The sequence below is a fragment of the Sphaerodactylus townsendi genome, linkage group LG07, assembly GCF_021028975.2.
Source record: "Sphaerodactylus townsendi isolate TG3544 linkage group LG07, MPM_Stown_v2.3, whole genome shotgun sequence".
Lineage (NCBI taxonomy): Eukaryota > Metazoa > Chordata > Lepidosauria > Squamata > Sphaerodactylidae > Sphaerodactylus > Sphaerodactylus townsendi.
In genome coordinates this window covers 20873727-20901362 of record NC_059431.1, presented here as the reverse complement: position 1 = coordinate 20901362, position 27636 = coordinate 20873727, and the positions used below count along the sequence as shown (strand labels likewise).

The following is a 27636-nucleotide window of genomic DNA, read 5'->3' as shown; positions in this document are numbered from 1 at the left end:
CCCAAATTACAACCCGAAACCCACTTATTTATCGCAAAGTGCCAACACGACATTTTAACCTGAATACTTTTTAGTCCTGTGTGCACCCGCCACTCTTGCCCTCAAGCAAGCCTGTACTAGCTGCCTCCACCCCTGACCCCCTCTGCCTCCTCACTCTACCCACTCGAGCAGGCCAGCCTGCTCTAGCTCTCCAGCAGGTCCCAGGCCAGCAAGACCGCTCTGGCGTGCCATGCCTCTCTAGAATCTCCGCTTCCTCTCCCCCCCCCCCCCGGGCATCAGCCACCCAGAGCACAGGCACCAGGCTCGCTAGCTGAGTCCTCCCTGCTCGCTGCGGGGTGTTGTGCCAGCGACCCAGGACAGCCTAGATGTGTGTGTGGGGTGTGTGTGATGAACTCTGTGCGCGCGTGCCGACAGAAAGGGCTCTGAGTGCCACCTCTGGCACTCGTGCCATAAGTTCGCCACCACTGCTATGTGCTAAAAAGGAAATTGAAGAGATAGAAAAAGTGCAGAGAAGGGCAACGAGGATGATTGAGGGACTGGAGCACCTTCCTTATGAGGAGAGGCTGCAGCGTTTGGGACTCTTTAGTTTGGAGAGGAGACGTCTGAGGGGGGATATGATTGAAGTCTATAAAATTATGCATAGGATAGAAAATGTTAACAGAGAGAATTTTATAATACTCTTGCCATTTGAGAACACTGCAGAAAAATGGAATTCATATATTTCATCCGTATCTTACCATATGAAGTTACAATTTTGCTGGAGGGGTTTTGCTTAGACAGAGTATACTCAGTTCCCCACAGCCAGCAGATGGATGAGGAAGTATACAAACTCTATATTTTAGTTTATTAAATCTGAAATCCCAACCTTTCCTGACTGACACCAGGCTCAAGGTGGCTTACATGCATTATGATTAAAACATTAAACATGTACAATTATAATAAATTAAGTTTAAAACATTAATAGATTGAAGTCTATAAAATTATGCATGGGGTAGAAAATGTTGACAGAGAGAAATTTTTCTCTCTTTCTCACAATACTAGAACCATTCATTGAAAATGCTGGGGGGGAAGAATTAGGACTAATAAAAGAAAACACTTCTTCACACAACGTGTGATTGGTGTTTGGAATATGCTGCCGCAGGAGGTGGTGATGGCCACTAACCTGGATAGCTTTAAAAAGGGCTTGGACAGATTTATGGAGGAGAAGTTGATCTATGGCTACCAATCTTGATCCTCCTTGATCTCAGATTGCAAATGCCTTAGCAGACCAGGTGCTCAGGAGCAGCAGCAGCAGAAGGCCATTGCTTTCAGCTCCTGCCTGTGAGCTCCCAAAGGCACCTGGTGGGCCACTGCGAGAAGCAGAATGCTGGACTAGATGGACTCTGGTCTGATCCAGCAGGCTAGTTCTTATGTTCTTGGAAAAAATTGGAAAGGAAAGTTGGAAAAAATTGGAAAGGAAAGTTAAACAACCTTATTTATATAAGGCACAAACTGAGGGTATGTACAAGACATGATCCAGATACGTCTTGCAAAATAAAGAAAAGTTACCAACTAGGTACTTACAATCCATGGAACATCTGGTCTTTGACGGTCGTGTGGTAACCTCCAGCACACCTGCAAATATGTTCTGGAGTCATATCTCTCTATCATTTTCATCGCAGCGCTAGCACAAGCAATTGCGCTGTTCTCAGCAACCAAAACATGTGCCAACGAAAGACAGCCCCAAACTAAGGAACAGTGTAGTAGTGCACTGCCGACCCAGCAACACCGTAGTAGAACGTTGGGACGCCAACGGACCTGCGGCCTTGCCGGTCGTGACGCACTCTACTTTCATCCCCCCCCCCATGAGTCACGGGTCATGAACTGTCTGGCTCAGTCACCGGACGCGGGGACAATGGTCTTGCCCCCAGGTGAGGATTAGGCTCAGACGCGTATGCTCCTCTCCGCACGTAGCCAGATGAGATCATACATCACATGATGATCTCCCGACCTCCCGCCTCCCGTTCTCCCGGAACTCCCCCCAGTCCTCCCTTCTACACGCCCCCGATAGAGTAACAATAAAAGGTGCCAGGAACCGGCAGACGGGAGACTCGCTAGGAACACGGACCTCCGGTCTCCCGCTGCTGGCGATCTCCACCAGATGTTATCTCCGCGTCTCGCCTGCTTCTTTACGCTGGGACTCAAGCGTGGCTTCCACTACAGAACAGTTTCCCTTTTCAGACTGCTCCCCATATGGTTTCCAGGGGCTTTAGCCAATCTGGTGCCAGATCCTGGGCCTCAAGCCCCATCAGAAAATGGACCCTCCAATTAAGAGACGTTAATTCATCAAAGAGTTAGCATGGCTTCCCTTTAAGTTGTAAATGGCGCTATCCAGAGAAATGTATCCTCTCCCAAATTCTCCCTATCGCAGGGACACTAATGTACTCTTCCGTCATCGTAACTCTCACAGCATATCTTGCCCAACTGCCCCACCCCATCCTACAACATGGGTCCCAGCAGTTTTCTGGCAGCGAGCCATAGTTCAGTGGCAGAGGCAGAGGTGGGATCCAGCAGGTTCTCACCAGTTCCCGAGAGTGGGTTACTAATTGGGTCTGCTTTTCCGTTAGAAATTCCATTAGGTCCAAAAATCATAAAGTCCTGTTGTTTCCTATGTGGCTGGTTAGCGAAGGTAGAAAACAGGATAATTCTCCCTGTTTTAAAAACATGTTTTAGAAATATGGTAAAGTTCCTTGTTTAAGGAAAGTATCGTTCTTTTGATTTCTAGAAACAAAATTAAGTATTTGAAAGTATTAAGTATTCGACAGGCAGTCAATTAGAGGAGAAGTAGTTGTTTCTGTTGGCAGTAGACGATAGGGCTTGCTATAATGAGTTTAAATTATGGACAGAAAGATACCAGCTGGAAATTAGGAACTTTTTTTTTACAGTAAGAGTTTTTTTTTTACAGTAACAGAGAAATTATTAATGCCCCGCCCCTGGAATGCCCAGCCACGCCCCCGTCGTGCCCCACCCAGCCCCATTGGCGCTACGCCACTGTTTGAATCCCACCACCATGGGAGCCTGTTACTAAAATTTTTGGATCCCACCACTGGGCAGAGGACAAGCTATGTGTACAGAAGGTCCCAAGGCTGGTTTTTGGTCCCTTCAGCAAGCAAGGCACTCAAGTGACATAAATAGCTAGAAGCTGGATCAGTCCTAGCATCTCCATCCTTTTGATCTAGCTCTATTATCTCACATACAGAATGATCAAAGAAAGAATCCCTCCTAAAAAAATTAAAAATACAGGCTTCTGAACTTTTTTCTTTTTCAGGCAGACCGAAACCTCCCACAGGCCTGTCTCTGGAAGTCAAGCAGCTGAATGGGGTAACATACGTCTGGGCAAAATGGTTGCCGCCTCCGTTGGTTGCTGGTGCGGGAAGCTTGCAAAAACAGAATTATGAATTGCGGCTCAAGTTTGCTGGAGAAAAAGAATGGGAGGTGAGTGGGTCGTGCCCTTTTGCTAATGGACGCTCTTCATTCAAGGATCCCTTTAAAATAAGAGATTAGCATATCAGTGTTGTTATCCCTGACAACAGAGAGAGGGCAAGGCTCCTGCAAGTAAATAATGTTGGGCCGCAGCTGTCAAAGCAGGCTTGAGTCTTTTAACAACTGCACTAAAATGACCTTCATTTGCTGGAGGGCTTCAAGGTTTGCCAAGATCAAATGCATACAAAAGCAATACGCTCTTTAAAGATTCCTCTTGAGGCAATGGACCGAGGTCACATCCATTTGCCATCAGGCTTGAAGTGTAATGAAACGCCGTCCTTGAAGCCCCGTAGTAAATGGATTTTACCTTTGTGCGGCATGTGTCATTCTTGAGAACGAAGTTCTGCTTTTAACCCAAATACCCATGTTTGCTATTTAATTCATTTGGAGCTTTTTTCCCCCATACTAATTTAAACTTTAAGATCGCCTCTGATAATAAAGAAGATGTGTCTTGGACTGGGACGTTATATTCTGTATTAGAAAAAACAAATTCTGAATGTTAGGAAAATAAACAGGCTTAAATGAAATGTTATGTGTTGGAAGGATTAAAGGGAATAAATAAATTATGTACTCCTGCCAGCCCAGGGAAGTGACTCAAACGCTGTGGAAGGAAGGAAAAGTTTGCCTTGAAGTAGTGATGAGTAATATGTTTGTTGCAAGGAAGGCTATGAAAAAAGAGAACCACTTCATGCATATTTTTTTTATCATGATGCTTTCTCGGGAGACCTTTTCTTGGACACTGCAGGCTTCATTTTCATGTTAACAGTAAGGGGAAGGTTTGTTATTCTGGGAACAGTTAGAGTGAAATATTTAACTGTTTCTAAGAAACCCATGTAAATGGGAGTTTTCACTACAGAAGCAAGTAATAATCTATTTACTTAATTGTGGGGGGGGGAACAACATATTGCTCTGAATTGTAAATTGTATGTAGGTCCATGCAATAACTTTCGCCTTCCTCTACTTCATTTTAAAGATCTCACAAATAAAGATAGCATTATTCAATTTCTGTTAAATAAACGTACTCCTGAAAAAAAATTGCTGCTAAGTTTTTTGCAGACGTTGTTAAAGTTGGAAAGTAGACCACTGTGAGTTTTCATTTTGATGTTAGTTATTCTGTATTGTTTAAATGACAATAAAAGATGAAGAAAGGATTTATTTATTTATTGAAAATGTTTATCAGCCATTTTTCTTCCTTGTGGAATTTTCAGACGGCTTACAAACATAGATTAAATCATCCAGTAAAGTATATTAAAAACATAATGCCAAATCTAAAATCACTGCTTAGGACTGCTACTAAACTTAACTAGATGCAGTCCTAAATAAAACCGGCTTCAACTGCTTCCTGAAGATTCAAAAGGAGGGGGCTAGGCATACTTCCCTGGGGAGGCTGTTCCATAATTGTGGGGTTGCTACTTTCTCATATACCCAACAAATGAGTTTCTTTGATTGATGTGACAAGCAGGAAGGCCTCTTCCTATTATCTTAATTCCCGGGTAGGAACTTATGGAAGAAGACCTGGTTCCTCTGATAGAAGTGGCGGGGGTGGGGGGTGGCAGCAGCTGGCACCGGGCCGGGAGCTTGCCACATGCCCTCCAGGCCAGTAGCAGGCTCACAGCCCAACGACAGCTGTTGTGGGCTGTCCCCTCCCATTGGAGGCCGCTCCTGCTCGAGTGAGGTAGACATAGCCTTCAATAGATGTGGGGGGCGGCAGCTTGATCATGTGCGGGGCGTGATTTTGCGCCCCCCTTGTGATCAAATGGGTGATGCCCGGGGTATTGTTCTTGAATGGGGCCTGCACAACATAGGAGCCCAACTGAAACGCAACCCACCGGTCATGATAAAATCTTGCTTCTGATGCTTCCCAAAGGCCACAGATCAGAAGAGATGTGGGGTCACCAGTGGGCCACACAATATATGTCTGTTTGGCTTCTTTCCACATTGTGGCTCCTAAGGTATGTGGGGTTGTTCTTTGAATAATGTGGTTCTTTGAATAATGCATCTGCTAAAGATTCCTAGTGTTATGGCGTCCCCTTTTATTACAAGCTTTTAAAACCCAGATTCTCTCAAATTCTTCCCATTCTCTTTACTACTTCCCAGGTTAAGTTTGTTGGGGAACAAACAGAATATAAAATCTTTCAGTTACGTCCAGGAGTGAAATACACTGTTCAGGTTCGCACCATAACGGAAGTTGGTGAGAAGAGCAAATGGAGTCCTGAGATGAGCATTCAGCTCCCTAATGGTGAGTTCATTCCTGTGTCATTTTTATGTTTTGAAACAAATATGTTATCAGGCGGACCTGAAACTTGAAGTCGAATGACTATCTATAATAAACACCCAATGGCTTCTCCACCAGGGCAAAGCATCTTCCGGGAGAGGAGTGTGGCAGTGGAAAAGTGGCGGTGATGGGGCAGTGGTTAATCCTTGCTCCAGTTATCAACAGGGTTGCTAGCAAGCCTGGAGAAAAATGTCCTGTCCCTTTAACAGAGGCTTAAGCCCCTTCCGCACATGCAGAATAAGGCACTTTCAATCCACTTTCACAATTGTTTGCAAGTGGATTTTGCTATTCCACACAGTAAAACCCAGCTGCAAAGTGCACTGAAAGTGGATTGAAAGTGCATTATTGTGCATGTGCGGAAGAGGCCTTAATGCGTACAGAAGGACATTTGAAGCTTTTTCATTCTGTGGAAGTAAATAAGAGCTGTTCTACCAGGCTTATGGTTGAAGCTGCTACAGTTGTACCATTTGGAGGGCCTCCCTCTTCTCCTCCCCTCTATTGTCTATACGGGCAGGGCTGTTTTGGTGGAAAATGGTTTTATTTGCGATCTGGTTTTTAATTGCTGTTATTGGTGGGTTTTATGTGTTGATTGCATTTTAAATGTTGGAAGCCATTTTGAGCTCAATGGGAAAGAAGGCATATAGATACAATAAAATAAATAAGAAAATAACATCCCACTTAACCTCAGTTAAGTTAACCTCAGTTCTCTGTATTACTGTCTTTTAATAAGGTTGTTAATTTTGCTATTTCTGAATATTCTGCGATCTTCTGTATCCAATCTTCCTCGGCTGGTACTTTTTCCTCTATCCGTTTCTGGGTGTACTTCCTTCCAGAAGTACCAGCATGTCAAGCAAGTCTTCTGGCCGTATAACCAGGATCGGCAATGCAGTCCACAGCTTATTCCTTTGTTTCTAGGCCAACCTCCAGGAAAGCCAGAGCTAATAAGATGTCGGTCTCCCGAAAAAGAAACCTTTACTTGCTGGTGGAAGCCCAGTTCTGATGGAGGTCTCCCCACTAATTACACTCTGTTCTATAAGAGAGAAAAGTAAGGAGTTGTGAATGATATCATGGCTTAACCAATGTACAGTTTGGCATCTCTCGGAGCAGGGATGCTAACAGTGTTCACAGATAATGAGCTTATTATAATACCAATTTTCAGTCTCATAATACCCCTTTTTCATTAGAATTGGGGATCCTCATCCTGGAATACTTTCACTGCTTGTAATTAATAATGTGACCTATTTAATAAGTTAATATCACCCTTTTATGCATATGTGATCAGCAGTTAAGGTTGATATCCTATGGCACAGGTGTCAAACTCGCGGCCCTCCAGATGTTATGGACTACAGTTCCCATCATCCCTTGCCAGCATGTTGCTGGCAGGGGATGATGGGAACTGTAGTCCATAACATCTGGAGGGTCGTGAGTTTGACACCTATGCCCTATAGGTTGGATTGAACCAGCTTTCTTACTAGGTTTGCAGCTTCCCACTTTGGGCAGGGGATCTCCCACCCCTGTTCGACCCCTCTCAGCTGGGTGGTGGTAGAGAAATGGGGAAGGCAATTGCTGGGGACCTGATGCGATGGCATCACTTCTTTCATGACCAGAAGTGACATCAATACTCTTAACAGTCAGGAGGGCCTCTCTCCCCATGATCTGCATTCCCAGCCAGGAACGTTAGGGAGAAGACGGTCCTTCATGTACCCTAGTCCCAAGCCAGTTCCCTAGTGCCACATATGACTGCAAGTCAGGTCTGGGAAACCGTGACTGTCAAACCCCAATGTGTCATATGTATTGTCTCGTTCGGCCATCCGCATCAATGAGAAACTATTTTTTTCTGGATGCTGAAATTGTGTGTCAAGGTATTTGTTTTAAATGGCTCTGTAATTTGTAGAGCAGTGTCCTCGTTCCACCTGCAATCCAGCAATCTAACCAATATTGGAGAAGTGGTGCAGAGCTCCTTAGGCAAAACGCTGCCACCTGCCGCCACGCCACCTGCCACCCATCCCCCACCCCATCATGCCATTCTCACGCAGCATAAGAATGGATATGCACCAAAATATTACAAATTTGACAAAATATGACAACTTGGGGTGGGAGGGGAGGTGATTCTTTGTCATCCTTCTAAAGAATGGGGTGTTGTGGAGTTTCCAAACTGAACACGGCCATTCAGCCTGGAAACCCCACAACACCCCAGTGATTCCGGCTGTGAAAGCCTTCGACAGTACTTCTAAACAATCTTTGTAATCAGTTGACCTGATATGATTCAAGCTACAGACTTTTTTATTTCTAAGTAAGTGCAGCAACAGTAGCAGAAAACTTCTGTGTTTCTTTCAGAATTATTTTGTTTTTTATTTTATTTTCCAGAGATGAATTTTACAGCGAATGTCCGGACTACATAACAGGAGGGCCCAATTCCTGTTATTTTGATCGGAAGCACACCTCCATCTGGACAATGTATAATATGACTGTCAAGGCAACGAACGTATTGGGCAGTAACGTCTCCTTAGCTTTCTTTGTGGATGTGGCTCTTATAGGTAAGCAGCAGTGGCGCAGTGGTTAAGAGCAGGTGCATTCTAATCTGGAGGAACCAGGTTTGATTCCCAGCTCTGCCGCTTGAGCTGTGGAGCCTTATCTGGGGAATTCAGATTAGCCTGTGCACTCCCGAACACGCCAGTTGGGTGACCTTGAGCTAGTCACAGCTCTTTGGAGCTCTCAGCCCCACCCACCTCACAGGGTGTTTGTTGTGAGGGGGGGAAGGGCAAGGAGATTGTAAACCCCTTTGAGTCTCCTACAGGAGAGAAAGGGGGGATATAAATCCAAACTCTTCTTCTTCTGATAATAAAACCCAGGCAGAACAATAAGGGTCCTGAGACTATTCCAAGAGGCTTCTATAACACTGTCTGTTGCTGTATATGATGATCCATGACAGCCCTTTTTTATTATTGTATTTGTCTTCTAAAAGGGTGGGAGGTGGTCAAGCACTTGACATTCAAATTTGAGGATTACCGCCTCTCCCAGTATACTCCTTGCTGATAACAACCTGCTAAAGATCCCTGTCCTGAAAACTGTCTGGCTGTCTTCAACCAGGCCTAGAGCATTTTCAGCCTGCTAGAACACCCTTTCTGAGGAGATTAAGGCCTCGCAGAACCTGTCACCGTTCCACAGGGCCTATTAGACAGAGTTGTTCCACCAGCGCTGGAAGTCCTTCTAACTGGCTTCTCTTTTTTTTTACGTTTTTATGTTCTTTTACATTATTTTTACATGTTATATTCTTTATTGGTATTTTAATTTTGTTGGCCAATGACTCACTGCAGCTGTTCCCAGCCCTTGCCCTGCTCTGGTGCGAAAAGTCACACCTGAAGTGCTCTCGCTTTCCTGGTGGAAAGGAAGAAGCAAGAGGGAGCACTTCAGGACAAGAACTCGTGCCCTGATGCACCTCCTCTCTTGTTGTGCTGTAAATAGGAAGCGTGTCAGGACAAGATGTCTTGCCCCAACACGCTTTCAGTCCCAGAGTGCCTGTGGGCAACTGGCCGTTATTAACCCTACCCTCGGGGTTAAAAAGGGAAGGGTGCCATGCTATGGGGATTTAGTTTTAAATTTTTATATTTAATTGTATAATTTTAATTGTATTGGTATTGGTGCACCACTGTGAACCCTGCTCATTGCGGGAGAGCTGTTTATAGATCAAACAATTTAATTTAATGGACTGTCAAGCACACTACGGCCTTAGCACAGTGGTTCTCAACCTGTGGGTCGGGACCCCTTTGGGGGTCGAATGACCCTCTCACAGGGGTCGCCTAAGACTCTCTGCATCAGTGTTGTAAAATGGATAATGTTAAATGGATAAATGTTAGGGTTGGGGGTCACCACAACATGAGGAACTGTATTAAAGGGTCGCGGCATTAGGAAGGTTGAGAACCACTGCCTTAGCACATTGCAGCCGTAGAGACTGCTTTTAGAAGCCAGTGCAGTATAGATGGTTGCTGAGCAAATTAAGATAACATACTAGAGGCGGAGAAGAATCTTCTATCGTGTGCAATTGTGTTCGGGAAGGGAAGGCTCAAACCAGGGTTTTTAATGTCACAGCTGAAGCATTTCATCAGGCTCTCTGTTTCCACGTGTGAAATTCCAAACTTTAATCCTTTTCAGTTCAGCCAAACCCTCCAATAAACCTGACTCTGGAATGGGTGGATCGAGACAGTGGGAAATACCTCTTGCTGAATTGGGCTGCACCACCACGGGCAGATGTCAGATCTGGCTGGCTGACCCTTGAATACGAGCTGCGCATAAAGCCAGAAAAAGGACAAGAGTGGGAAGTAAGAAAAATGTGCGCTTTCAGAAGCCAGATGTTCTGTTGTTGCCAGTAGAGATGGTATCGTGGCACATGGGCAATGTGAAAATTACCTTTACCAAGCTTTATTGTTTCAGACATTAAATCAGAAATAATTTATTTTCAAAGATATTTTGTTACATCTGGCTTCTGTGTGAATTTGCCAGTAGTCTCTTCTGCAGAGTTCCGATTGGATCCACCACCAGGTTAGCTTCAGTGGTTTGGTAATGTTAAGTATTCCCAGATCATCCACTGGGCCTGGAGAAGGGATTTAATTTTCAGCCAAATAATATTCATGTGATAATTGTTACACTTATGTCCTGTTTAACCTGTCACAGCAACTTATAGTGTATCACAAAACAATATACCCAGAGGTGGGATCCAGCAGGTTCTCACAGGTTCCCGAGAGTAGGTTACTAATTATTTGTGTGTGCTGAGAGGGGGTTACTAATTGGTGATTTTGCCACGTGATTTTTGCCTTAGTTACGCCCCTCCTCTCAGCAGTAGCGCACAGAACTTGAAGCAGGCTAGCAGGAGGTGCACCGGCGTGCATGGCAGCCTGCGCCTGCGTGCATTCGTTTCCCGCCCAAGGACCGGCACAGCAGCTGCGGCCTTGCCACAGCCCTGCCCAGGAATGCCCTGCCCCCGTCGTGCCTGGCCACACCCCCGTCGTGCCCCGCCTAGCCCCATTGGTGCTACGCCATAGTTTGAATCCCACCACCATGGGAACCTGTTACTAAAAATTTTGGATCCCACCACTGAATATACCTTTTCGATTTCAGAGGCAAAAGTTTACTGCTTATGTTGATCAGACTACCTAAATATGGAGGATAGTTTCTGAACTTGGGTGACACGTAGGGAGACATTGTGTGTGTGCGTGTGTGTGTGTGTCTGAAATGCTGTCAGGAGCAGCAGAAAACAAGATTGCTCCCTCACCAACATGACGGTTTGGGAGCAAACTTGTTTTCTGCTGCTCCAGAGACTGGGACCAGGAGTCATGGGTTCAAGGTGAAGGAAAAAAGATTCCACCTAAACATCAGGAAAAACTTCCTGACAGTAAGGGCTGTTCAACACTGGAATGTCGTATCTCAGAGTGTGGTAGAGTTTCCTTCTTTGGAGGTTTTTAAAGAGAGGCTGGATGGCCATCTGTCAGGAGTGCTTTGATTGTGTGCTCCTGCATTGCAGGAGGTTGGATTTGATGGCCCTTGGGGTCTCTTCCAACTCCATGATTCTATGAGGTCACAGCCAACATATGGCAACGCTGTAGGGTTTCCAAGGAAAGAAATGAACAGAGGAGGTTTACCGTTGCCTCCCTCTGTGTTATAACCCTGGACTTCCTTGGTGGTCTTCCATCCAAGTTCTACCCGGGGCTGACTCATCTTCCAAAATCTGGCAAGATTGGGCTAGTCTGGGCCATCCAGCTCAGGGCAGACATTTCATAATCTGCTTTAATTTTTAAGGTTGTAACCTGTTGATTGTTATTATGAATGTCAGTAATTCCCAAATTGTGTGAAACTGGACAGACTGCCCATTGCATCTCTGGATGAGTCACTGCTCTTTTGAATCAGCTTCTCTATGGCTGGGCAATTGTGCCACCTTTCTGCAGCAGGTGGGATAGGATCATCCAACCATTATCAATCCAGACGATTGATAGAACTGTTCGCCTTCAAAATAGGTGTGCCCGGGGAGGTAGACTTTTACAGAAGCTGAAAGAAAAATATTGAGCCAGCCCTAATCACAATGCAGAGTACATTTCTGTTCAAAAACAACTACACCTGCCCCTTGTAAATACCAACATCTAAATTCTTCTCAACTTATCAGACTCAATATTTTTTTAAAACTCTAGGAAGGATAAGATAGAAATATAGTGAAGTACAGGCCATTTTTTGTGATGGTACTCATGGTACTAAGCACCCGAGGGTCTCTCTAAGCCTGGGTTGGGCAACCTATGGTGCTCCAGATGTTCATGGACTACAATTCTCATCAGCCCCTGCCAGCATGACTAATTGGATCACCATAGGTTGGCCACCCCTACTCTAAGTCTTAAAAGCTTTAAAAGGCTTGGACATATTTATGGAGGAGAAGTCGATCTATGGCTACTAATCTTGATCCTCCTTGATCTGAGATTGCAAATGCCTTAGCAGACCAGGTGCTTGGGAGCAGCAGCAGAAGAAGGCCATTGCTTTCACATCCTGTATGTGAGCTCCCAAAGGCACCTGGTGGGCCACTGCGAGTAGCAGAGAGCTGGACTAGATGGACTCTGGTCTGATCCAGCAGACTCTTTCTTATGTTCTTATAAGCCCTTGGGGGAGGGAGATGTGGAATTGGTGCAAATTGGCACAATCTTATTTATGAGTACTGGTACCTTTTGTTTACAAAATAAGCACTTGTGGTGTATAGGTATTGTGTAGATAGGACTAGGTTCTTAGAGACCCAGGTCTGAATCCCTATTCTGACTTTGGCCAGTTCCATATTCTCAGCCTAATCAACCTCTTGGGGTTGTTCCAAAGATAAAATGCAGAAGGGGACAATGTAAGCCTTTCTGGAGAAAAGGGTGGGATAAAAATAAAGTAAATCTCTTTCCCTGCATGGGGACAAGGTGTAAGGGGAAAAAATCTTAGATTTTGTTTCCTTTATTATTCAAATAATTCCTTTAGCATTCAAATCATAAATATTCTCTTTTTTGTTGTTTTGTCATTGTTAAAAAGTACCCCACATTTCCATAGTTTTCTATTCTTGATTCTTTTCCAGAATATATCTGTCGGACCAGGGACCAAATATAAGTTGTTTAGTTTGAATGCAGGAGTAAAGTACGTTGCACAAGTTCGCTGCCGATCAAACAAAGAATGGAGTCAGTGGAGTTCTGAAAGTTACGCTCAGATCCCTAAAGGTGAGTGATGATGAAACAGTCCTTCATGAAATAGCACCAGCCACACAGGGCTTGCCAACTTCCAGGGGAGGGCTGGAATTCTCCTGGATTTAACTCTGACCTCCAGATGCAGGGATAAGTTCCTTGAAGAAAACTGCATCTTTGAAGGGCAGATTTTATGGAAGCCTCGCCCAAGTGTGCATGTAAAGTGTGTCAAGTCGCAGCCAACTTACGGCGACCCCAGCAAGGGGATTTCAAGACGCATGAGAAGCAGAGGTGGTTTGCCATTGCCTTCATTAGCAGAGCCTTCCTTGGTGGTCTCCCACTGTCACAACCCCAGACTTGGCCAATAAACGAATCGGTACTTTAAAAAGCAGAATTCTTATTTATTGATTACAAGCCTAGAAAAGTTCATGACTTCTTATTGTCAGAACTGGATACAATAAAACGGGCAAAGCATTCTGTTCCCCACAGTGGCAATGTCATTCCCACATTCCCTCCCTATTCCATCTTTGGGCAGGAAGACACACTCACACACGTGCCTCAGACAGTGAGAAACAGGCATCCAAAGCCTACCCCTGCTCCCAGCTGCAGGAGCCATTAACAAGAGAAATAAGAGACCGGCAGGTACAAGCTGGAATCAGAGCAAACGATTCCCAAGGCCACCCTCTAAGAGGTACTACTCGCAGTGGCCCACCAGGTGCCTTTGGGAGTTCACATGCAGGATGTGAAAGCAATGGCCTTCTGCTGCTGCTGCTGCTGCTCCCGAGCACCTGGTCTGCTAAGGCATTTGCAATCTCAGATCAAGGAGGATCAAGATTGGTAGCCATAGATCGACTTCTCCATAAATCTGTCCAAGCCCTTTTTAAAGCTATCCAGGTTAGTGGCAATCACCACCTCCTGTGGAAGCATATTCCAAACACCAATCACGTGTTTCCTTTTATTAATTCCTTTTATTAATTAATAATTCTTCCCCCCAGCATTTTCAATGTATGCCCCATAGAACTGTGGTGTTCCTGTGCACCACCCAGGATTACCCTATCTTTCCTGCAAGCTTTACCAAACCTGCTTTGCTATAATGTTCCGGGAAATGCTGCAGCAAACTTGGGCCATTTGACGTAGCGCTGATGGCCCTAGTATGTTCTGTTGAACTCTGAGGAAGATGGGATCGCAGATGTGCCCCAGGCATGTTCATTCATGGATTCCCAAAATGGGGACATGGATCTGTGGCCACTTGCTGTGCCAAGATTGCCAAAGATTCACGACGTGGATGTTTGACTTCCTTTGCCTTTAACATGGCTGGCCAATGGGAAGGGATATGGGGATGCAGCACAGTCTTGCCTGTAGTCTGACACTGCAGTGCAGGCTGGGATATCAACAGGGCCTTTAGAGTGGGGACAAGCGGAAAATGTGATTGCACTGAAACCAGGACAGGTCAAGGCAAACCAGGGGTGAATGGCTCATGAATTAGATACGGGTTTCCCAAACCAGCCACCATTAAAATAAACCATGTGTTCACTTTTTGTTTAAACCAGCCCAGTGGAGGCCTGAGGGCAAATCCAGAGACTAGGACCAGGAGTCATGGGTTCAAGGTGAAGGAAAAGAGATTCCACCTAAACATCAGGAAAAACCTCCTGACAGGAAGGGCTGTTTGACAGTGGCATGCACCAACTCGGAGTGTGATGGAGTCTCCTTCTTTGGAGGTTTTTTAACAGAGGCTGGATGGCCATCTGTCCGGAGTGCTTTCATTGTGTTTTCCTGCATTGCAGGGGGTTGGATTTGATGGCCCTTGGGGTCTCTTCCAACTCTATGATTCTATGAATCGTCATTTAGACATGTAGATGTAGACATGTAGATGTAGACATGCTCATCTAAACACATGTTCTGACAGACTAGATGAGGGTCTGCCGTGCATCATCATAAAAACGGGGATGGGAGATGGTGCTGAGCATGTTGCCCTAAGGTAATTCATGTAAAATGAATTCCCTGTTTTCTCTTCTAGAGTTCAGACTGAAGGATATAATGGTTTGGATCTTTGTGGCCTTTTTATCCTTTGTCATATGCTTGATCATGGTCTGGACAATGGCTTTGAAAGGATTTAGGTAAGTGACTTGTTTTGACATGGCCAACTTGCTTGTTCAGAGACCCCATGCGCACCCAGCCTGGGGAACCACAAGGTGTTGATGGATGGGCATAAAATAGGGTTAGGGGGGAAATAGCCGGGGGAAAACTAGAGATCGTCACATGTTCGGCGATCTCTGAAAAACAAGAGTCTAGTTTTTTTTCTATGTTAAATATATCCAGGAAGAGCAGGAGGGGATAGAGCTGATCCCCGTCTTGAATGGGCTACAAACTGCCCGGAGTTCTTACCCCCATTCTAATTCACCCTCCCAGCTACTCAAAACAATATAAGCATCTTTGATTATACATCAGGGGAAAAAACTCCCGCTGGCTAAAGCCAGAAGGTTGTCATCTCAGGTGGACAGCTCCCTAGGCTGACTTAAGGGTTCAAACATATGATTAAAAAGTCTAGTCTGCCTTGTTCATTAATTTTTTATTTTTTTGCATTCAGGTCAATACATAGAAAAGCAAAAGGCAAGAACCCTGCAAGACCTAACACAGTTCCGTCGGGCTTGCAGGACCTGGGCCCCTTCCCCACATGCAGAATAATGCACTTTCAGTCCACTTTTACAATTTGCTTGCAAGTGGATTTTGCTATTCCGCACAGTGGCAAAGTGCACTGAAAGTGGATTGAAAGTGCATTATCCTGCATGTGCGGGAAGGGCCAGAGAGATTTCTGCCAGGCTTACAGCTGAGGACAGCAATGGTTCTCTCAGGCAGCCTCCCCTTCCCCTTTTCTCCCCTCTTCCCTTTTTCTTCCCTCCCCCTTCTCTTCTTTTCCCTTTCTTTCCGGTCCTCTCCTACCCCCCTTTCCTTTCCACTTTTGGTTCCCCCCCCAAACCCTATTTCATGCCCATCCATCAGCACCTTCTGGCCCCCAGTGCTGGGGACACATAATTTCTCTGAACCTAGGCCCTTTCCCCACTTACCTTAAGCCCCGCGCTACTCTCCTCAAGTAGCGCGGGGTCCTGCTGCCCTTCCCACTTCAGGGGCGGTGAGAATGCAGCCGCCCCGACGCTGCCTCTCTCCCGCCCCCTCGACGGGTGGAATTCCTGGCGCCTTTTGAAATGGCACCTTTTGACGACCCCACGGGGTCGGTAAGGAGAAAGCACCAGAACGCGGCGCCGGGAGTGGCAGCGCGCCGGGGTACCAGCAGCAACCCTCGAGCTGCTGAGGTGAGTGGGGAAAGGGCCCTAGAAAGGACAACATCACCTGAGAGCCACGATCAGGATGCCATTTATTAATGTTTAACGTTTCGATTATTGATATGGTATTGATGATTTTAATTGTAATAACTCTATGTGGTTAGATTTATATAAAACATACAGCAGAAAACGTACATACAACATATAAAACATACGTACAGAAGAAAACAATATCTCGTCAACAATAGCAAACAGATCCATAGATTAAAAGAACAAAACGGGTAAGGTTATATAGACTTGGGAGCAAAATATTGCAACAGCTGCTTGGAATCTCTGGTTTTTAATTCTGAAAACCTCTGGTAGAGATTTTGCAGATGTAGTTAGCCACCCACCCAGCTTTAATCAAGAAGGGTGGGATAAAAAATATGATAAATAATAATAATGTCATTTTCCTTGCCTCAGTCAGTATTTTCACTTTTTTTTTCTTTCCAGCATGGTTGCTTGTATCTTGCCACCAGTCCCAGGACCAAAAATACCTGGTTTTGACGTCCATCTGTTAAAGGTAAGTGAGTAGTTGCTTATTGAGGGGGAAAAGATCAATAAGCCTGGCGTATTGTGTATCCCGGTATTTTAATTGACTCCTGATTAGTAACATTGAGGACCTTTCTGATCTCAAATAACTTTGACTTCTGCAAATTTTGCCCAAGTTAAAAATAAAAGACAGTAACCCTGGGAGACCCAGGTTTGAATCCCCACTTAGGCCATAGAAGCTTTCTGGATGATCATGGACTGGTCATGTTTTCAGCCTAGCCTACCTCACAGTACAAGGAAGTTTTCCACACCAGGCTTCAGCTGCCAGTGCGCCGTGAGGTCCTTCTGCGTAATTGGCCCCTGGCTGGGTATAAAGGCAGCATGCAAATGTTTTCTAAAAATAAATACAGTGGAACCTCGGTTTTCATTGCCTTCGGTTTTCATCAGTTTCGGTTTTCATCGATTTTTTCAGTGAAAAATTTGTCTCGGTTTTCATCGATTTGCCTCAGTTTTCATCGATTTGCAGTAAGGTGCAGGGGTTTGTGGAGAAAAATCACCTGGACAAAGCTGTTGCAGGCCGTGTCTGCGACTTGTTTAATGACAATGTCTTGCCCCATTTCAGACAAATCTTAAAGAGGCGTCAGAAACAGACCTCTGGACAGCTTCCTGGTGGGACATTGGTCCACTGGCTCTGAAGCTGGTCCTAGTGTTATTGTTTGTTACTGTTTTCAGCATTAAACACTATGTTTATTCATCAAAAAATGTGTTTTTGGTATGTTTTTTTGGAGTGCCTAGAACGGATTAATTGGATTTACCTTGATTCCTATTGAAAAGTGTGCCTCGGTTTTCATCGGTTTCGGTTTTCATCAATTCTTTTTGGACGGATTACCAACGAAAACCGAGGTTCCACTGTAGTACACCGCCCCACTCTGCTAATACCTGCATCTCCCTCTTCTGCGCTTTCCAATGCCACTGGGGATTTAATGCAAATATTATTGGCTGTCCTCTACATCTTTTTAATGCACGTGTTCTCTCTGTCCCATTTTCAGACAGGGAAAGCAGATGACATCATCAGCGCTCTCAGTTGCCCAGTTTTCCCTCTGACATCAGACTCTGGTGACGAGCTGGAGAAGTGGTTGGTGATAGACTGCGAAGACCAGGAATCGATGCCAAGTAATGAGAAGAGTCACCTCAATCAAAATGCAATGCCGATATACCAGGAAATAGACAATGACTCGGGGAGAGGAAGCTGCGAGAGCCCCTCTCTGTTGCTGAAGTGCACGGAAGCTGGAAATCCCCTCTCTGAACCGAAAGCCCCAGATGCCGACAAGCTGAAGGGAAGCATCACTAGGAAATGCGCTGGGGAAACTCCGGGCATCGATCTTGAAGGGCAGCTCCCCTTTTTGAGTATTGGCCGTCCTAAGGCATCCACATGGCCTGGATCTCAGCTGCCTAACAGTCAGTCTCCCAGTAGTTCCTACAATGACATCATGGATGCATGCAAAATAGCCCTCAGTGCCATGAATCTAGACAGGGCGTCCATTCCGGTGGGGAACAAAGAACAGTGTAATTCAACATGCCCTGAAACCGTCGGTGAAGGAAAAACCACCACGCTGCAGGAGGCAGAAAAATTACCTTTAAATATTCAGCATGAACAAGGGTCGCTGTGGTCCTTTATGACAGAGAAACTGCCTTTTTTGCCCACCAAGGCAATGGATTATGTAGAAGTTCACAAAGTCAACCACGATGGAGCTTTGGCTGTAGTGCCAAAACCAAACGGAAATCTTGACAAAACTGAAAGCTATCCGGCCCCTGGAGATCCCAAGGAGTACACCAAGGTCTCCACAGTTGTAGCCAACCACATTCTCGTGTTAATTCCAGATCCCAAGGCAGAACCTTCACCTTCAGTTCAGGAGCCACCAAAGGAACCCTACTGGAGCTCCCATACAAGTCTGGCAGAGAAAAATATGAGCTACTGCCTCCCAGCTCCTAATGCTTGCCAAATACAGACTGGTGGGTTAGACTACATGGATCCAAATAATTTTATGTGCTCCTTTAATTAATTGAAAGGTGGAGTGTCCTTCTTCAGGTAACAACACTACCAGTAAAATAAACTCTGTTGACACAAAATCGTCCACATGCTTGTAGCTCTCACACCTTCGTATGCTTTATATTAAGTCAGTCAGAGACACGCTGATTGCAGATAAAATTATTTTTCTGAGGGGGATTTTTTGTGGGGTGGGGGAGTGACTTTACAGCAAACGAAAAGCACATGGCGTAGTTTTCCAAAGCAAAAACACCCACTTCTGATGGATTTATGATCAGAAAGGATCTGTGCATTCTAAATCCCATGTAAAGTGTGGCTGGTTAAGAAGTGGAGGTGGATCTTAGCAAGTAGGAGAGAAAATCCAGTCAGATTCTGGGCCTACTCCAGCGATGTCCAACCTGCTTTCGGCAAGGTATGCCGACATTAATGTGTGACCATGACGTGCTTCAACGTGGACTACAATTCATGGGCAACCAAATCATCACGAGAAGAGGGCACTACTGGAAGCCACGGAGCTGGTTGGAGGGTTTCCCCTCAAAGCCTAATTGTATGGCTATTGAAAGATTTGAGATATATAAAGCTTAATATATTGAAAGTATTCCGTACCAGGAAGTAAAATCTATATGTGTTTTCTTGTTTTCGTTATAGTGTGATAAATTATTGTACATTCTCTTTGCTATGTAGGCTCCTTGGGCTATGAATTTCAAACAAATCCCATTGGCATTAGCGATGAATTAGACTACACTGGCACTAGCGGGATTATTTAGAAGTAAGTGGCTTTAGAATTCCAGCATACGGAGGAGAGAGAATCTAGCTCACTTCTGTACTGATAGGAACAGCCCCATAGCAAGATTCAATTTCATGAATGGCCTTATTGTACATAACATAAAAGGCTTCTTTAATACGAGCCGAATGTATTTTTGCAGAATATTTTTCTATTAGTAAAAAATAAACTATTTTCTAATTCCCCAGAACTATTTACTTAACTTAAAAGCATCACTGAACAGATAACAAACGAGGAATCTGTGATGTCTGTAATGAAACTGCATTGGTGCAAGGTTAGTAATGAATTTCAGTCAAAGTGTACTGTTGAGGTCCCCTTAACAGCCCCTTACCAGCCAGACCGAAGGGCATGTTCTTATCATTAGTACAGGGGATATCCCCAGGAATCCTGGGGATATCTCCTGTACTAATGATAAGTGTTGATCCTGGACCAGGGGCAGAGCAGTGGGGAACTGCGGCTGGGGCACACCTGCGTCCTGTGCCCTGCCACGCCCCTGCACGCCCCCGCACCAGTGCACGCCTGGTGCATCGCGCCTCACCCTTCCCCCTTGGCGCTACACCATTGTCCTGGGCCAGGATCAACACTAGGAACATCCATCAAAGGTTGCTGGACCCAGGATAAATGGGTCCTATACCATAGAGATGCAGCCACTCGTAGGCCCTCGGGCAGCCCCAGAGCATCACTGCTGATGGTGGCTTTCAGTTTAGTGCCAGAAGTTCAGGCTGTGGGCCACTTAAATCCTTTTCTTAACTCTAGTGGTTTAGCCATGTTAGTTCCTTGCAGAAAAAAAATAAATAAAAAGAGTCTTGTGGCATCTGACCAATTTATAGCTGCCTAAGCTTTTGCGGGCTAGATGATAAAGTAGGCTGTAGCTGATACAAGCTGACCCTACAAAAAAAAACTCTAGTGTGCCACAAGAATGCCTTCTAACTTTCCTTCACTGTATGAGCTTTTTTAGCCTATTGCAGCCACACAAAAAATCAAAGCTGCTGCTGACTCCCAGACATTTCAGCCAGGAGATCCCCAGGGATTAAGTCTTGCCATGCCACTGCTAGCCACTTAAATGTGGGCTAGTAGCTATGTAATAAAGCCAAACCATGAAGACTTGTGAACTCAATTTGTTTGGAATATGCTGCCACAGGAGGTGGTGATGGCCACTAACCTGGATAGCTTTAAAAGGGGCTTGGACAGATTTATGGAGGAGAAGTCAATCTATGGCTACCAATCTTGATCCTCCTTGATCTGAGGTTGCAAATGCCTTAGCAGACCAGGTGCTCAGGAGCAGCAGCAGCAGCAGCAGAAGGCCATTGCTTTCACATCCTGCATGAACTCCCAAAGGCACCTGGTGGGCCACTGCGAGTAGCAGAGAGCTGGACTAGATGGACTCTGGTCTGATCCAGCTGGCTTGTTCTTATGTTCTTATGTTTGTCCCAGGCTGAGGTGAACAAATCCCAAGCTAGCCTGACCGTGTTAGATCTCGGAAGCTAAGCAGGGTCGGCCCCGGCTATACTCTTTTCCATGTCAAGATCCAAGTAGAATTGTAAATTCATCCGCCCCATGCTGGACTACCTTTGTTTTAGAATGCTCCGCTCAGCAGACAAAGATGGTCCAGCATGTAGTGGATGAATTTACCACTCTACTAGGAACTTGACATGGAAAAGAGTGTAGTACTTGTACAGTAGACCACCAAGGAATGCCAGGGTCATTACGTAGAGGAGGAAGGCAGTGGTAAACCACCTCTGTTACGAGCAGCAGTGGCGTAGTGGTTAAGAACAGGTGTACTCTAAACTGGAGGAACCGGGTTTGATTCCCCGCTCTGCCGCTTGAGCTGTGGAGGCTTATCTGGGGAATTCAGATTAGCCTGTGCACTCCCAAACACGCCAGCTGGGTGACCTTGGGCTAGTCACGGCTCTATGGCGTTCTCTCAGCCTCACCCACCTCACAGGGTGTTTGTTGTGAGTGGGGAAGGGAAAGGAGGTTGTAAGCCCCTTTGAGTCTCCTTGCAGGATAGAATGGGGGGATATAAATCCAACTCTTCTTCTTTTTGCCTTGAAAACCCTTCCGAGGTGCCGTAAGTCAGCTGTAACTTGGTGGCATTTACACACGCAGGATGAGTGGTAGTCAGCCACAAGTTATTCCGCTTTTTTCCCGTGGCTTCCGCAGGTAGAACGATCTTGTGAACAGCTTTTGGTACTGATGGTGGAATGTGACATGTTTTATTTATTTTATTTTTTAAAAAAAAAACATGCATATCCAGGGCCATTTTAGTGTTGGTGCACATTAAATTCAATTACAAGCAGACCAAATGGAAATTAGGTTGGGGGAAACACCTGGTTTCCCATAATGGGTGGGGTTGTGTACAGTTCCTTGCTAGCCTAGTGAACTGAGTCCATAGGGGCTGCTTTTTAAAAATGATATTTATAGGCTAGTTCTTTTGAGCTGGCTTGTACAAGTAGGCACGTGATGTGCCAAGCTTGGAGACGGAACACAGTGAGGGAGAAACACATACTAGCACAGGCCTTGACGACTGAAATGAACATCACTCATCAACTGTGCACGGCAGTTTCTTTGTGTTTGTCAACTCCCCGGGGTTTGCAGTCCATGGCAGGAAGCAAAACCCCAGGGCCCTTCCGCAGAGCAAATGCATAACGGGTTGCCGTTGGGATAAAGTAACCGGTTTTCCTGTTTTTGCATTCACATGCATCCATGCAGTCAGTGACTGGAGACCACGGAAACAATCCAGGTTGCTGTTGCGCCTTCGCACAGAGACGCATCTGTTTTTTAATTTACCAACGTGTAGCTACGCAGGTATGCACAAATGTACCCCCATAAGCCATGCTGATGTCTCAAGATACGACTATCTGCACCTGCGTAGCTACGCAGATGTAAGCTGCGAAATGTTTTAAAAAGGGAAACGGGGGGCAAATAGAGCGCCTCCTGCCCTGCTGTTCGCTTATGAGCAGCTGCAACCTGGGATTTTTGAAAAGACTTGCTAGTAGTGAGATTCTTTTTTAAAAAATCGGTTTGGGGGAAATAGCATGGGACAGACTCATTTAAAGGGTGGGATCTGTATGAAGTCCCCCCCCCCAATGTTTTTTTTTACCATCCTACATCCGTGCCTATTGGACCGTGCAGAACAGGCCCCACTTTCCTAAGCCCCAAGTGGCCCCCGTATCTGATGACCTGACTGCATTTTCACTGGGGCAAATGAGCAAGACACATAAGCACCCATGCTAAATCCTTTGCCTGCATCTGTTCAGATGTATTTATTGATGTTAGTTTTATTTATTTCTACCCTGCATTACTCCCCAAAGAAGCTAACAACATTGTTCCCTCATTCCTCATTTAATCTTTACAACAACCCTGTGAAGTCAGTTAAGCCGAAAGACCCAACTGTCCCAAGAGTATCTCTGGCATGGCACAGTGTGGAATTCAAACCTGGGTCTTCCAGATAATAGTCTTACACTCTGACCACCAACCACTTTAGCAAAGAGGTGACTTGCTAGATCTCACAAGGTCAAGAGGGGTAGCAAAGATCTGACTTGCCAACCTCACAGTGCATCAACTGGAAAGCCAGTGTGATGTAGTGGTTAAGAGTAAGTGAACTCTAATCTGGAGCACTGGATTTGATTTCTCGCTCCTCCATATGAGTGGAGAATCTTATCTGGTGAATCAGATTTGATTCCTCACTGCTACATATTCCTGCTGGGTGACCTTGGGCTAGTCACAGCTCTTTGGAACTCTCTCAGCCCCACCTGCCTCACAAGGTGTCTGTTGTGGTGAGAGGAAGGGAAAGGAGCTTGTAAGCCACCTTGAGTCTCCTGACATGAAAGAAAGGTGGGATAAAAATCCAAACTCTTCCTCCTCCTTTTTCTTCAAACGCCAGCCCAATAGTGAGATCAATGAACTATGTATTTTTGTTAGTTGCCTGGTACTGGGGAAGTGATGAGGTTTCAAAGTATTTAGCAGCCTACCATACATAGGTAGTAGACTGTAATTACTTTTGGTGGGTCACAACTTGTGTGGGGATTAGTTAAGAGAGTTGAACTTCAGGCCTGTAGTGGTTCTTGGTGGACCCAAGAAGACTAGGGCTCAAATCTCTATTCATGAAGGTCTCTATGGACTTGGGCCTGTTATTCTGTCTTAGCTAAGGTCGCCAGTTACAGTTTAGGAAACACCTGGAAATTTTAGGGGCGGAGCCTGAGAAAGGCAGGGTTTGGGGAGGGGAAGGACTTCAATATAATGCCATAGAGTCCGACTTCCAGAGCAGCCATTTTCTCCAGGTGAACTGATCTCTGCTGTCTGAATATCAGTTGTAGAAGCAGAAGAGTTCCAGCCACCTAGAAGTTGTCAACCCTTGTCTTGACCTAGCCTACCTTGCAATATTGCTGTGAAGAGATTAGCTGACATATCAGCTGCTCATTGGCCAAAAGGGGGGGATCATGAGCAACCCACATCCTGATTGTGTGTTTTTTTTAGAAAGCAGAGCGCTGAGGAATCTAGCAGTCTTTGCTCTTTTGTTCTTCTCTTATTATGTCCTGTGTTAATCACAGAGCTTTACCTCAGTAAAAATCAGAAATATTACTCAATTGTACGCCACATATTGAGCTTTTAAAAAAATGAGATTGGAAAAGTTTCAAGGTGTGCTTTTGAAAAAATGTTCAATTTTGAGGTGATCTGTAAAAAGACCAATCTGTTTTGTACAACTCATAAAAAAGTTTTGCAAATATTTTCCTCCCTTTGGACCAAATATTTTATATGAATATCTATTTCAATTGCAGATGCTCTTACATTTTCTAATTAATCGGGCTATTAGCTTATATTTAGCTGAATTCTATAAGATGTCCCCCCCCCCCCCAAGTCTCCATGTAATTTCCTGGTTTTAAAACTATCTATCTGGTTAATTATGTTTGAGTAATTGGGTTCCTTAAAATCATACTAAATATATTGTATTCATATAATAAAATTACATTAAATACAATTCTGGAAGGTGTTCTTTAGGATATAGTATGATGTTCAAAGAACAGATTGATTTTTTTTAAAAAAAACAAACTATCTTTGTTCCATATTTAAAATCACGCCTGCAATTCTAGCAGTTTGTGCCAGAGGAGGAAGTTTTGTCTAAATGTGTTGATCTGTTTTTGTGCAGATGTGTTATACTACATGTGTATAATATCTTTACAGTGTCATTCATATATCAGCAATGGCTGCGTAGTAAAACTCATTGTAGTTTTGACACAGTGACTTCTATAGTATTGTGCACACAGATTTCACATGAGTAACCTCCAGATCCTTCAAGTTGTTCGCTTAAGCGTCCTTACTGGGAAACAAGTCCCATGGAACTCAACGAGACTTACTTCTGAGCAAATGTAGCTAAAATTGGGTTGCAAGTCATTTTGCATTGGCTTCAGATAACCTATGAGTGTTGTGCAGGCAAACCAAAGTAACGTTAAGCCAGCTAAATTCATTTCTGTCACAAAGACACAACGCTTTTCTCTCTCCAGGCGCACTGAACTACCTCGTGTTTCCTTGACCCTCCAAAAGCAGAAAGAGATAGAGAGAGACAGCAAGAGAGATCCAATTCCCTATTATTTCAAAAGCAACGAAGTTTACCCTTCTAATGTTGTGGTTGCTTTGTAGTAGAGCTGAATGACAGAGGCACCATTTAAGTTTCTAGAAAGTTGTGTGTGTTTTTGTACAAATAGCAGATTGTGCTATTTGATAAGATTGGGAAACGTGCTGTGTGGAAGCTTCGCTGCACTCAATCAGCAGAATTTGTAAATAAAAAAATTGGCAGCCAAAGGGAGGCATTGTGGCTCAATGGTAGAGCATCTCGTTGGCCAGCAAAAGGTCCCAGGTTTAATTCCTAGCATCTCCGGTTAAAAGGACCAGGATGCAGGTGATATGAAAGACCCCTACCTGAGATCCGTGACTTTGGTGGACCAGTGGTTTGATTCAGCGTGAGCTTCATCTGTTCGTATATAGATGAACAGGACATTTACAGCAAAATTCTGTAAGAAAAACAAAAATAAATGCCACCTTTTTGCATGCAAAAGGATTCTTGTAGAAAATAATCGAATCGCCTCCTGTTGTGTAATGGCTAGAGGAAGGAATGTTCCCTCTCCTGCTGTGGTCTGATGCTGCTAATTTGATAGTTCTCAAAGGACTTTTTTCACAGGTAAAGCTTTAATCCGTTTCAAATGTGGTTGTGATGAGCTTGGATCCAGCCAGCTTTTTTGTGCAATCACGCCCAATTCCCCTTCTTTTTACAGCTCCCGTTCCACATGGAGGTCCCATGATCTCAAGCACAGCATGTTTGATGTTCAAAGGGAACTTACTGCTCATGTTTTCCCCAGTGGAAAAGCTGCTCAGATCCAAGCCATTATCCTCATTCATTCAAGTCAATCTCTGCAAAACGCAAGATCCGCAGAATCAAACATACTCCTCAGCCACAGAAGCTCCATGAATTTGGTACCAGCCTGGAGCTACAAAAAATAGGGGGGAGGGGCAAAAAAGCACTTGGCAGTCCACAGCGTATGATGAATGAGCGTCATTCAGCTTGGTGAGTTACAAAGGGTAGGCCAGAACACACGTTTGCTTTCTGCATTTTAACCCGATTAACCGTTGGCGCAAGCAGCATGGGAATCCTCAGACACTGCCAGCACATGTGAAAATGCTCAAACGTCTTGAGGCTCTTTCTAGACCATAATAATCAGTGACCCAGGAGCCCAGAAGACACAAGCCGATCTGCTGCTTGACAACTACATTGGGAGGTTTTTTTGGGGGGCGGGGGGGGGGGGGAGGAGTTACATTCTGTCACATAGCAAAGTCAGAAATGCTTGGAAGGTCGCCTTTCCATGACAGAGGAGTTTGGCTTGGAGAGTCACCAGCTGTGTAATCGAATTCCTAGGTTCTTCTGGCCAGGGATCCAAATGGCCTTTTCACCCCCAAATAAGTGCAATTGTTTCTCAACTGTTGCAGGAGAGAGCCAGATGCCTTTCATAAGCTCTGCTGCAGGAAAATTGTTTTTCGCTCACCACTCAGTGTTTTCTCACTGTGTGGCTTTGGATTCAAGCAACTTAATTTAGTAGGAAAATGAAAGCCATGCCTCTTCATGTGACCTGTCCTTGGAATGAGTTTCTTTGTATTGATCTTTGGTTACTGATTATCTTCAGCTTGAAAAACATTTCCCGCTCAGCACTGAAACAGTTGTTGGCTACCTTTGTGATTTCCGGAAGCCCATGAACCTATTTAACATTCTAGATTGCTAAGAAATATTTGGTATTAAGGTATGCTTCACACCTGTTCTTGCATTTAAATAGCAGCTACGTATAATGTTAAAAGCTACTTCCAGATAAAAACGAATGATAAGTGTTATGGGTAAAATCTGCATATTCTTCACAATTCTTGAAATTTAGTTAAGTAGCTGATTGTTATCAGATTATTTCTTAATAAAGCGTGTTAATAGGCACATTTATGAATGCATTGACATGTTCTAAATCATGCACACTTTAATGATGCATTTCATTTGAAAAAAGAGGTTCTGTTTCAAACAGGATTTTGACAGTTTGACTGTAGCTTACTCAGTTTTACAGTGGGGAGTAAATATTTTTAAGGGAATTGATTATCTGCTTTTCATTTCACAAATATGCCTTGTCAGGTTTAAGCAAATTTGCTGCCAAAAGAATCCAAATAAATATTCCAGATGTGTGGATACTTTTTTCTGTATGATGGATGACTTGGAACCTACTGTGTGGGAATGTTAAAGATACAGGACAGAAGTTAAACTTATCTTTGTTTAATGTATTGTTCGGAGAACACTGATATAAAATAAAAGCTCAGGAATCCTTTATTGTTTGTTCAGTGTGTTTAGGGGGAAGATTGTTTAGACAAAACTAAATAGGGAAAATGATCACCGATTACATTATTGTTGTTACTTTAAATAATGTTGACCGCTGGTTTCAAATTCAGGATTGATATTGTTACAATTAACGTTCTCTGACTTGTCA

The 27636-nt window shown here is 44.6% G+C and overlaps 1 protein-coding gene across 2 annotated transcripts in view; it reads left to right on the top strand.

The window, feature by feature from the left end:
• PRLR (prolactin receptor) overlaps positions 1-19461 on the top strand; it is a 199551-nt gene extending 180090 nt beyond the window's left edge. For both annotated transcript variants that reach the window (XM_048503795.1, XM_048503794.1), the window contains 9 exons: positions 3308-3474; positions 5620-5761; positions 6713-6842; positions 8165-8334; positions 9950-10116; positions 12882-13020; positions 15002-15101; positions 16758-16827; positions 17846-19461. In XM_048503795.1, coding sequence (XP_048359752.1) covers positions 3308-3474; positions 5620-5761; positions 6713-6842; positions 8165-8334; positions 9950-10116; positions 12882-13020; positions 15002-15101; positions 16758-16827; positions 17846-18859 — 2099 coding nt within the window. In that variant the 3' untranslated portion in view covers positions 18860-19461. The remainder of the gene's footprint in view (positions 1-3307; positions 3475-5619; positions 5762-6712; positions 6843-8164; positions 8335-9949; positions 10117-12881; positions 13021-15001; positions 15102-16757; positions 16828-17845) is intronic.
• The last annotated feature ends 8175 nt before the right edge of the window (positions 19462-27636 follow it).